Genomic DNA, 12,794 nt, shown 5'->3' with positions numbered 1-12,794 from the left:
TCAACAAATTCTCTGGTTCAGCACCAGTCAGGTCCTGAGGAAGCCGAACTAGAGAGGTTCAAACTGTAATATTATTTGACATGGCTGGCAAGTAGAGGGCACCCAATCTTTTTATTTATGTGAAGTAATAAAATCAATATGAAATTGCCAGATGATAAAGGAGAATTACTTGGGAATTTTTTCTTAATGTGAGGAACTCGGGCTCTGTTCAGCTGCATTTGTGCCATTCATCATCTTAATTTCATGATCAATACAAAAAACCCTAAGAGCTCATCAGGAGTTAGGCCAGAAAGACTGTTTCACTGGACCACAGCTAACACCTCAAAAGCAATAAAACATTTTCTTTACAAACATTTTTCTTTACCATGGACCGGACCCTGCCCCCAGCAGAGCTGGACACCCCATGGTTACCCACCTGCCCCCAACTCACCCATATCCTTGAACCCCAGCCATCCTGACCCCAGCCCATGTTGGCAATCCAGCATTGCGCCCCCTGCAAAATTGGAGTCAGCGCCGGCTTCCTGAGGGGAGAAGGGTGGTGGTGGGGGGGGGGGGAATCCTGAGGCTCTGTGCCGCATCCGGCTTCTGGGGAAGCACATGCACACTGCTCCCTCTCCTTTCCTCCCCACAGGAAAAGCCAGAGCACAGCCCAGAAGAGGAGACCAAACAGGGCACGTGGTGGAGAGAGCCACTCTGCCCCCTGGGAGAGCAGCATGGCCCAGGGCAGGAGGGTTAAATCCTGGAGCACCACTTCAGAAAGGTTACTGACTCCTGTGCTACAAAATAAAATCAGGTTATACAAAACATATGCCACTAAGTTCTATGGATAGTGTATCTAAATTGATAGTTATCTTTCTACACGCACTGAACATGAAGGCTAAAAGGTAAACACAGTGGCTTACTATACTGATTACAAGAGGATAATGGGGCTTGGCTTTGACGTATGCTAAATATTTCCAGAGCTCCAACAGATTTATAGTGGTCTTCTGGTCATTGAGCAGGGGAGAACAAAACAGAAAGGAAAAGCGTGCCTGGATACTCTCAGATGCTTCAAGTAAAAGCTTTATTATTGCTGGAGTTAAAAGATACTTCCTGATAAAGGGTATGAGGTGAAATGTATGGAAGAGCCTTTAAGATGCTCACAATCAACCTGAAACAAAATCATTCAAGTGGAAGTGAATGAAAAAGAAAAGTGGAAGCTATAGCTCCAAATACTCTCTCAGAAGCAAAAATGTAAAAGCAAGAAAACACAGACCTCTTAGTGTCCCTTTTTGTGACTTATGGAGACAGAGTTCAAAGTGGCTCACATGTGTCCCATATATTTTACCTATCTCCTATCTATATCAATTGAATGCAATATATCTGAAAGCTATTTGCATATTTTCTACAATTTTTAAAACACTTTTATTGGTACAAGATTAGTAAAACTAACTTCAAGAAGTTACCCTAGACGTACTGTACCAGACTTGCACTCCTTGGCACAGAAAGAAGATATTTCTGGACATTAGGTCATAAAGCCACTGGTTAATTGCTTTTGTGCTTTTTTAGTTTTTTAATTTTATAAACTGAAAATACTAGGCAGGGGGTTGAATGTTATAAAAACCATTGGATATGCAGTAAATGTTTTTAATTCTGGAGATTCAGTCTGACTGATTTAATGCAGTCTGAGGATTTTTCCTGGTACATTCCAGCAGACGTCTGTTTTGAATAAAGCTTTTGTTTATTCCTCGGGTGTAGACACTAAGTTATTTGGCCTGATTCTAAGAAATAAGTAGATTTGTGAATGGAAATTGTGAATACTTTATTCCATGATCCTTGCTGATTTTTAGTGAATTCTGCTGATGTTGATGTATGCACAAACATAGCTTCCATTCCAAACTATCTACGGTACCTTTCTAAGAGATATTCTCCCTCTGTTGGTATCCCACCCTTTTGTAAATATTTTTGTTTCAAGATTATTATTTAGATACAGTGGCATCGTGAATCTAAAGGACTTCCATGGGAAAAAAGGATAAAAAAAGAACTCTAATGTTTGGACAAACACCAGGAAAGAGGTGTATACAGTACATAAGGGATTACTTTGCTAAGACCTTCTAGTGTCTAAATATATTTGATAAAAATTCAGGACAAAATGCAAGACTTTGGAAATGTGCAAATCTATCTTTATTTTCTTGTTGTCCCATTTGCTACCTTTAGTTTTCTAGCATTCTGTTGGCAATGCCTTGATCCTACTGATTTGAAATGGCAGCTAATTGTGTATCATGATAAAGTTTGTCTTAGAATCATCTCCACCATGTTAACATTAATTTCACTCGAAATTGGTTAAGTAGAAAATAGTGAACATAGCCATCCTGTATACTAAACACAAAATCATCTGTGTTAGGTCTGGTGTACATACAAAGTTGCACTGGTTTAAATAAAGATGTCATTTTAACCAAGTTTAAAACAAGTACCACTTTATGAGTGGACATATATCAGTTTAAACTTATAACCTGCCTAAAAGCTGTTGGTAGATTTACAGGAGTCAACTAAACCAATACAACCAGTTTCATATTGATATGACTCCATACACAAAAATTGCACTAATTTATCTAAACTGAAACAAGTTAAACTGGCACAACTTATATGTAGCCCAAGTCCTTGGTTACAAAGTGATACAAAAAATTAAACTTGTAATGTGAATCCATTGTTCTTAGGTCTACATTAAACAGTTGTTGTCAATTCTTAATATTAGTGAAATATTTTTGTTAATTTAACCATAAAAATTAATTGCAAGGAAAAGCAGAACTTTTGGTCAGGCCTAATTTTTAGTTCCATCTTCTAAGAGAACTTATTTCAGATAGTGATATTAAATGTATATATTTTATATACAATCTATTTATTGTGTTAATCTATTGAGAGCCAATAACTTCAGATCCCAATATATATTAAATACAAATAGGACTCTACTATATACATTTGGAATCGGAACTGCAGTTGAGATAATTTAGTATGAACACCATTTTCAAATTTGAAAATTTATTAAACTTTTATTAAAAATTCATTTTGTGATCTTAAGTTACACACTGTTAATTATGAAGAATTCACATAACTGGTTTAGCTAATGAGGTAATAGAATCCATAAAAGCTGATAAAGGGTGTTGGCTATCTTTTTCAAAATTGTTTAGGTAACTGATTTAAGTTTTTCTGATAGAAGGGATCAGGCCTATATGAAATTATTACTAATTATGTATTAAATATGAAAGGGTTAAACTGGTTAGAGTAGGTCAATGAATATTGTTCAAGTATTCCCAATCCCAGTAAGTTAAAAGAACAATTAACTGTCAGGCTTACTGAAAATATAACCACTTAATAAACTTTTTCAGAAAAGACACTGCCTTTAAAAGCTGATTATTCTAAGATAGATGGTTTAGCTACAAAAGTAAGGCAACTTCAGTCATTGAATGGTAATTTGTTTAGTCCCATTTTGGTAACAAATGGCACTATGCCTGCATGCTGCAGATGCTGAACCCTGAAGGCATTTGCCACATAACTTTTACCAGCAAATCTTGGTTCAAGGGCAGGTTTCAATATGTGGGACTCTTGGCTGAACTCTGCTTGAACCCAGAGGCATATCACTTACAACAGACGCTAACAATAATGCTCTGATCACCTGCTTAAGACAAACGGGTTCAAAGCGAGTTCATGTCCCCACACACCTTTTTCAATTCAGTTCTTGTACACAATGATATTAAGCTTAAAATAGCTTCTGTTCAGAACCCAGGAGTGGCCTGGGTACTCTCTTATGTAACATGGGAATTTTAGGAGTTTTGTCTGATGCCATTTCATCAGTCAATGATGCATGCCTTAAATTAAACCCACTCTTGAAATAGGGAAAAAAATCACAGTAAAAATTAATCTTTTCACAACTAATTGCAGCTACTCTATAAATGGGGGGGGGGGGGGGAGGGGAACTGAAGTATAGAGAATGACTGCAAATTTCACATCCTGAACCTTCACTAACCTCCCCCTCCTTCCAGTGTTTTGAATTTTAAATTTGTTCTATTTGTATTCAGCCATTCTCCTTTCTTTTTTTCCAGGGCAGGTAAGATAAGATTTTAGTGCTAAATTCCATTGGTCTTGTTCCTTTTGCTATGAGGTACTGAAGACTGATCTCCCCGCTCTCAAATGTTAAGATAAGAAAACTTTGAACAGCCTTAGTTCTAAACTATAAAATGAACATCAGTACTAAGAATTTCAAGGCTTCCTTGAAATATCTTTTAAAGTTAAATAAGTGGTAACAGAGAAAGCACCTCATCACTAATGGACTATATGCTTCCTCTCTCATGTTGCAGCCTTGGATTAAGAAGAGCCATCTACAAAAAACATCTTTAAAATGTATAAAGAGGTGAGCGAGAAGGTGACATATGGGTGGTTTGCTGGTGGAATGGAAAGGTTTTTTAAACAACCACCACCAAAACGCCAAACAAAAAAAAACCTGGGACCAGTGTGACTTTCACTTGGAATTTCTAATTGTTCCCCATAAATAAATGCTTACGTCTTCAATGCTATCTGAAACTGTCGAATAACGAGTTCTATCAGATTATGGAATAGTTTATCCAGGGTAAATGCTGGAAGCCCTGATTAGCTATGTATAATTAGATTGGAAAAGCAGTAGAAAACAAGACCAGAAAGAATAAACTTTCATTGTAGGAAGGCACCAGAACAGGGATGGGGAACCTTTTTTGGGTCAGGGCCATTGACCCCCCCCCCCAAAAAAAAAAAAAAAAAAAAAAAAGTCAGGAGATGCACACAAGTGAAAAGCAAAAAGCAAAAGTAAAACAAAAAAAAGCCCACCCCAAAATAGAACAAACCCTCACAGACATGGCCCCTGACTGAGAAGCAGGACGCTTCCCACATTGCCCTTGCACACCGGAGCTTAGGGGAACTCTGGCTAGTAGATGTTGTGTGTTCCAGCACTGTGGTGGGGCAGTGGGAGCCTGGAGTGCCAGCATGGGCTCCCCAGTTCTGGGGGGGAGGAAGCCCTGAGCCTGGTGGGCCAGATCCAAGCAAGCCCTGAGCTTGGGGGGCAAGATCCAGTGAGGCTTCCTAACACTGCACTAGAAGAACACTACCTGTGGTTCATTCTCTCTCTCTCTCTCTCTCTCTCTTTTTTTTTTTTTTTTTTGAGGACCACCTGAAAACTGCAGAGTGTCTCAACAGACCACAGTGATATTTCCAAATGTTTCTCCCCCTCTCTGGAGACGGGGCTGGAAAGGAGGGAGTCTCTCCCCCTCTCTGGGGACCTGAGCTGAGAAGGAGAGAGGGGTGCCTTTCCCTCTCCCCCACCATAGTAACCAGAGGCTAGGAAGGAGGGTAGTGTCTCCCTAGGAGCTGCAGTATTGGAGCTGGGAAAAAATGCTTCTTCTTGTGGCCCCCTTGGCCCTGCATATCTCAAATACCCCCATCCCCTCTTCTTACCCCACTACACCTCACCTATCTCCTATTGTCCCACCTCATCCCTCTACCCCCTCCCACCGACCCTTTATTCTCTCCAAGGCCACGCCCTTATCTTACATGTGCATCTTGTCCAGGATCCAGGCACCTAATTAGTGGAGCCAAGATTGCTTGGCTCCACTAATTAAGTGGGCAGCCCTTCATTCTCTTCCCTGGTACACACCTCAGAGAGGACTATCCTCAGAGGACCTGAATGGAGCTCACGGACCACAGTCTGAGAACCTCTGATCTCCACAATTTCTGTTTTCAAAACAGAATATATTTTCTAAAGAGAGCATAACTGATGCTTATTCACACGTTGATGTTTCTCAAACATAGAAGTGAAATTCCAACAGGAGTGGATGTGGCCTAATAACTGAGGCTCCTGAAAAAGCAAGTTCTTAAACCATACAGGATTCACATTTTGGTTAGCTTTTTCAGTAGGTACAAATAAGTTTCCTATTTGACACTTCAGGAATGTAAACAGATCATGAATAATGGGATTTTATTAGCAATATATTGCCAGGGAAAGAAACTAACTACAGAAAAATTGTCTACCTGATAGGAGGCAGTAACTTGCAACATTCCTATTCAGAAAAGTCTCTTCCAATGTTTGCACATATATATTAGTGGGAAACAGAAGATGGAGGACCAATGAATTCAAGGTCATATTCCCTGAAAAGATACAAGTGCTCTTTCATGAACTATCAAAGCTACCCTGAGTACTTATTTCTCCTAAAAAATGTATAAGTGCAAACTGCATAGTTATGGGGTTCTGAAGACCCCTTGGACTTCCTCTTTGAGCACATTCCCCACAGATATCAGGACTCCACTTATCAGGACTTATCAGGATCTATCAGGACTCCACTGATGGATCAAAGTAAGGATGTTAAATAGTTAACTGAATAGTCACTTAACCTCATGAATTCTTATCCATTACTCAATTATTCTATATTCCCAGGATTGGGGTCAGCAGTCTGTGCGCTGGTTTAAAAACCAGCTACCCTCATGGACCGGCTGCCTGTTGCCCCACACTGTCGCCTCTGATACAGAGGCAGCAGCACAGGGTGGCAGCAGCCTCTGTCCGGGGAGGGGCGGGATCTGAGTGTAAGCCAGATCTAAGCCAGCTGCTGGCCACCTTGCTAAAAAATTTACTGATGGAAGAGAGGGGGGAGAGGAAATGTGTGTAGTGTATAGCATTAGCCTATCAGCTTTTGCTTATTGGTTAATTGACTATACTATTACATCCCTAGATCATAGGAAATCCCAACTTCAGACACAACAGTTGTCTGTCGGTCCACTTCATGAACTCTCCCCCACTGCTTGAGGGACTGTCCTTTTAAACTACTTAGGGTCTCTGTGCTTCTCAGCTTCCCCACCCTGGCCCTTGTTGCGCAAGACCCGTCGGTGAGTTCCACATTGGGTCACAGGCACAACATCAAAGACTCTAGCATTGCCCCTTAAGTTTTGTTAGATATAGGGGCTCTCAAGTAATTGTTTCCTGCTTGTTTTCCCAATAGTCTGCTATTAAACAGCTTACCTAACATTTATACTGTAAATACACAAATAACCAAATTAGCAAACAATGTTCATAACTTATCACAGAGCAGCTACAGAACCATCACAAACCACAAAGAGTATGTCTAGACTACATGCCTCTGCCAACAGAGGCATGTAAAATAGGCTACCTGACAGTCAATGAAGAGGGGATTTAAATATCCCCAGCTTCATTAAAATAAAAATGGCCACCGCGCTATGCCGGATTAGCTGATCGTCAGCACAGCGCATGAGTCAAGACACGGATCGGTCAACAAGGGAAGCCTTTGTCTACCGCTCCCTTATGCCTCGTGAAACAAGGTTTACAGGAGCAGCCGACAAAGGCTTCCCTTGTCGACCGATCCGCGTCTTGATTTGTGCGCTGTGCCGACAATCAGCTGAGCCGTCACAGCGCGGCGGCCATTTTTATTTTAATGATGCCGGGGATATTTAAATCCCCGCTTCACTGACTATGTCGAGTAGCCTATTTTACATGCCTCTGTCAGCAGAGGCATGTAATCTAGACGTACCCAAAGAGAATTATCTTTTTTCCTCCACATGATTAAAACCGACATCAGTCACCAAATGCGAGTACATTCTCAATGAAATCACAAAGCCACCATCAACTTTAATGGCTATGTAGTTTTTTACAACTACTCCTATTAGAATGCATGCAAATAGTTAGTAAACACCTTCTTAGGCATACATTACTCAGAAATGAACTACCTGATGCACTGGAGAAATGCATAAAAAGATCAACATAAAAATAGCCATAATGGGCCAGACAAAAGCTCCATCTAGCAAGGTATCCTGTTTTCTGACAGCGGACAATGTCAGATGCTCCATAGAGAATGAAGAGAACAAGTAACCATCAAGTGATTCATCCCCTATCACCCAATCCCAGCCCTGACAAACAAGCTAGGGACACCATCTGTGTCCATCTTGGCTAATAGCCATTAATGGATTGATCCTCCATGAATTTAACCAGTTCTATTTTAAACCCTGTTAAAGTCCTGGCCTTCACAGTATCCTCTGGCAGGGAGTGCCACGAGGTAACTGCGCTGTGTGAAGAAGCCCTTCTTTTTGTTTGTTGCTTGCTGCCTATTAATTTCATTTGGTGACCCCTAGTTCTTGTGGTATGGGAGGGAGTAAATAACTTTTTAATCATTTATTTTCTCCACATCAGTCATGATTTTATAGATCTCGATCATATCACCCCTTAGTCATCTCTTTTCTAAGCTGAAAAGTCCCAGTCTTATTAATCTCTCCTCATATGGCAGCTGATTCATACCCCTAATAGTGTTGAGCATGCCAGGGATGAAAATCAAAAAGGAATGCTGGCACAGAGCTGGGTGTGGAATGTGCCTCAGCTGCCTTAGCCCTTCCCACTGGAGCCTCGGAGATCTACTGGACAACATTTCTATGAGATAGCGATGAAGAGGGTGGGTAGTAGGAATGTGCAGAGAATCACCTCAAGGTAACTCCACTTATTAGTAAGTAACCTTCGTTTCTTGAGTGGGCTTGGCACTTTCCCACTGTTGGCATGGAGTGTTATCCACACTGTCCCAGGATGGACTAAGGAGTCCTTGCTGAATGCAACAGACTTTCCATCACATCTTGCAGTTAAATCTAAAGAATAATATTTAATAAAAGAATGCAGTGCACTTCAAGTTGCAACTCAATACATTTCAGCTATAACTCACTCATTCTAGGGCATGCCCCTGAAGTCAAATTAGCCATTATGGAACAAGCCCCACATCCAACAGCTATAAGAATATTTGTTAACTTATTATACTTCAATACCGAGGCTGATCCACTTACACAGATGTTGGGCAGCGGTGTTATCTCCTTTGTGGCTATCCTTATAGTCAATTAAATGTTAATGTAATTTTGTGTATTCACTTCATCTACTTGGTTAGAGAGTTAACACCTTTTCGAAATCTAATTTATGCCATATCTAGGGAAAAATAACCCAAAATACAGATATTTATTGACTAGGAGAAATCTGTAAAGTGGGCAAGACAATCTTCCACCATAACTCTCTGGATAAGCCTGATTTGCTCCCACAGGCAATGCACATCAAGATCAGGGAGTTGATAGTCTGTTTTCATACAGTACTTATGAGATGCTAATTATAATTCAAGGAGAAGTTACACTAGAGTTAATTGAAAGATAAGTAATAAAAGCGATGAGGGAGTTTGTATAGCAGACCATAGAAGAGGAGTTTAAACCTCAAAATCTAGCCTAACGCTGGTGGAGATGTGAATATCAATGAGGGACATCAATTGTTTTGAGCAGCCCAACAGGGTATCACAAGAAATAATGGAAATAAATTTGCACAAAGAAAAGATGCTGAGCACACTAAGGCCTTAAACAGGAATGTCATCAAATTGAGTGTAAGTCTCTAATGCATTAACTTTTGAATGTTGTCTCTGATCAATTCTGAAATTTCAGGGAATGCTTTAGGCATCAAAGACCAAAGCCATAATGATAGCGGGGGAACTCTGAAAACCAAACAGGGAAAAGATGACTGACAGCTTCAAGCATTTCTGCAACTACAGATCAGTTTGGTGATGGGTGCCCATTAATGCAGTGATTCCTAAACTATTTTGCTCCTATCTCTCCCTTACTTGCACCCCTCAGTAGCCATGCTTGGGAGCTGAGGCTACAGCTGCAGTCAGGCCTGGGAGGGGAGCCATGACCAGGAGCAGGGCCACGGTCGGGTCAAATCTGCAGCTGGGGATTCAACCAGGAGCAGAGATGGAGGCTGAGTCTGGGTCTGGAGTGGAACAAGGGGCAGAGTGGGGCTGGGAGGGGCTCTCTTCACACTCTGATGGAACTGTCTCGGGTCCCACTGCGCCCCTCCAAATGAGCCTTTGTGCCCCTTTAGGAGAGGTGCACCCACAATTTGGGGAAGACTCCATTAATGCATTCCAGCATAGCAATATCCCTGAGCATCATCAAAAGAATATAACATGTTGATACGCTGAATGACTTACTTTTCACATAGATAATGGTGGGGAGGGGAAGGAGGAATACAGAGGCATTGGAAGAATGGGGAATGGAAACCTGCATGCAGCCCCTTGCACTGAGAGTGAAAAGGGGAATGGCAGATCCTGATATGGGAAGAAGGATCCATAATGCCCCTGGCACAGGGGCGGAACTGGGGGAAGAGGGGAATAATGGTGCGCAGAGCCTCTGCCATGTAGGGGAAGAAATGGAGGATAGCTAAAGAAGGACTGGAGTGGGTGCAGAACTCTGGCAGGAGAGAGCCTGTGGGAATCTAATACTGGGGTAGGAGGGCACACAGAGCCCTTGCCATGGGTGGGGGAGTGGAAATGGGGTGGACAGAATTCCTGAAAGTATGGAGATTGGGGAAAGATGCACAGAATCCCTAAAATAGAGAGGGATGGAAAGGAGGCACACATGGAGGCTTGTGAAGGGTGGAATGGGAGAATGCTCAGAGCCTCTGGTGTGAATGAGCGGGCTCTATAGAAGCTATGAAGTATGTGTCACTAGTTAGACTGATTATGAGAAAATGTATCTTAAAGGTCTGTTAACCTGAAAGGAACACAGAGGAACGAAATCCCATAGACTGAGTCATTTACAAATTACACTGATAAAGCAGTCAGGAATACAATGCAAGCAACAGTTCCTCATTGACACAAGAGATTGGGCGTTAGCTGATAAATCTGTTTCACATCTAGTTTCTAGGTGAACTTTTTGGAGGAGTTTAAAAAAGCAGAGGATTGATAAAATCTTGTAGAAGGACCTGAACTAAAGCCTATTGATACCAATGGGGGAAAACTGCAGTTGATTTCAATGGGCTTTGAATCAGGCCAAGGTCAGGGAAGGATTTTCAAGCATAATGACCTACAGCCCCATGAGAATTCTCCAACTGGAGTTATGTTAAAACTGAAACATTCCCACAGGATTAAAAGACATAATTAAGAAGAAACAAGTTTGGTTGGTTTAGAGGTAAACAAGTTTATCCTGGGCTCAGTCAGGATAAAGGCAGAATCCCAATCAAAATTACTTATTTCAGGGACAAATGCCCTAGAGCACGGGTAGGGAACCTTTTTTAGAACAGGGCCACTAACCCACAGAAAAATCAGTCAGGGGCCACACAAAAGTGAGAAGCCCCTGACTGAGAAGGATAAAGACACTCCCCACATTTCTCTTGCACACCAGACACTGGGGGGCCCAAGCTAATAGATTTTGTGTGCTCCAGCACTGCAGGTAGGGGGCTGGGGCATCCAGTGCAGGCTCTCCAGTGCTGAGCCAGGGGAGCAGATCCAGGGTCCTGAGATACCCCGTCCCTGCCCTAGTGAGTGAATACTCTGAACAGTAACTCTTGAGAGTTAATAATTAAGCCGGTGAAAACACTCATGACAATTTTAGATTAAAACAAGGGGCACATGGAGACACTCCTGATAGAAACTTAAAGGAGCCCTCCCTTTCCCACAGACTTTATACACCAAGAGGCATTACACACATTACTCTTCCTGCTCCCATCCATTTCTACTCCCATGTACTCTTTTAGTTCTGCTGCTGTTGCACTATGAAAAATTGCAGGGATGAACAATAAGATTGAAACATCAGAGATAACTACTCTCTCTTCTCCTATGCCTCTTGATTTTTAGTTCACTTGAATGCTACAATCCTATTCACTGATATAAAAAGAGGTAGCAGAGCAGGCAAAGACACACAAAACATTTTTAAGATCATTTGGTCACTCAAGACCAAGATCTTACTTCACACCTACAGGGCATTGGTTTTAAGATTACCAAAAGGAGAATTACCAGTCCATGACTCTCTTCTGGGATAGAAATATATTTTTAAGAAGCCAATACATATGCACAGGAGAATTTTCTACATACATTAAGTCTAGCCACAAATAAAGTTTGCCTAAATATATTCGGACAAATCTGTTAGAACTGGGTATCCCTTGAAGAAGATCTTTGCTTCTAAAGACATTTCAAAAAGTAAATTCTCCATTTTCAGTCTCATGTTGCTGATATTAAAAAACAACAGTTCCATAATAACTAAGGAAAAGTCTCTGGCCAAAATTAAGCTGCTCTGGCAGAAGTCTGCATGAAAACCACAACGGCAATTTCCTGTACTGCATTTGGTTATGGTATACAAAGGGGTTTCAAATTAGGATCTCCAAAAGTCGACAGGCACATATGCCATATTATTAAAAGCTTTCTGAATATATCAATTCAATGACAAGATAGTTTTCTTGTTTTGCATCAGTCTTCCAGCCTTTTGGCAGGATGCAACACAAATGTGGAAACAATCAGAACTGCTGTATGTGACACTGCAGTTCTTACAAGAAGTAAAATATCAAATCACATACATTAGTTGATAATAAATTCAATGTATGCTGCATGGTCAAGGCACATTTTCTTTTAAAGTCTTCCCAGGGCGCCGACGTTTTAAAAAAAATTAAGCCAGCTGTCCTTCCTTGTTACAGAAAAACAAAATTAATGTTAAATTTATCTCCAACAAAACAATATCTTGTTTTTCTTTACAAATTAAATGAATTTATGCTTCAGAAGTTCAGACAGTTTGTGCAATTATAGGGTTTCTTTCTTCTGAAGAAGTTCATCCAGAGGTCAGGCTTTTCAAATGCAACCTGTTAAAAGTACATGAAACATTTTTAAACTGGCACCATATGCTATAAAACCACCACTTATCCCAGCCTCCATGGTTTGGCTCCATGCTTCAACCACAGTTTATGCTAGTTGGGTGTGTCACAACATAGATTAATGGACTTTAAA

At 41.0% G+C, this 12,794-nt stretch overlaps 1 protein-coding gene and 1 long non-coding RNA gene across 12 annotated transcripts in view; one reads left to right on the top strand and one right to left on the bottom strand.

The window, feature by feature from the left end:
- Nucleotides 1-743, top strand: part of LOC142819451 (uncharacterized) — a 55,002-nt gene extending 54,259 nt beyond the window's left edge. For both annotated transcript variants that reach the window (XR_012897371.1, XR_012897370.1), the window contains exon 4: nucleotides 632-743. This is a non-coding gene — a long non-coding RNA (uncharacterized LOC142819451). The remainder of the gene's footprint in view (nucleotides 1-631) is intronic.
- VPS13D (vacuolar protein sorting 13 homolog D) overlaps nucleotides 1-12,794 on the bottom strand; it is a 223,547-nt gene that overhangs the window by 26,347 nt on the left and 184,406 nt on the right. Inside the window, exon 68 of one of the 10 annotated variants that reach the window (XM_075906827.1) lies at nucleotides 7,832-12,649. The exons of the other annotated variants lie outside the window; for them this stretch is intronic. Coding sequence (XP_075762942.1) covers nucleotides 12,619-12,649 — 31 coding nt within the window. The 3' untranslated portion in view covers nucleotides 7,832-12,618. Of the gene's footprint in view, nucleotides 1-7,831; nucleotides 12,650-12,794 lie in introns of those variants that run through there. 10 annotated transcript variants of the gene reach the window in all.

This window comes from Pelodiscus sinensis, chromosome 23 (genome assembly GCF_049634645.1).
Source record: "Pelodiscus sinensis isolate JC-2024 chromosome 23, ASM4963464v1, whole genome shotgun sequence".
NCBI classification, from domain to species: domain Eukaryota; kingdom Metazoa; phylum Chordata; order Testudines; family Trionychidae; genus Pelodiscus; species Pelodiscus sinensis.
Note: the sequence above shows the minus strand (reverse complement) of the source record. Positions and strands in the feature narration are given on the sequence as shown.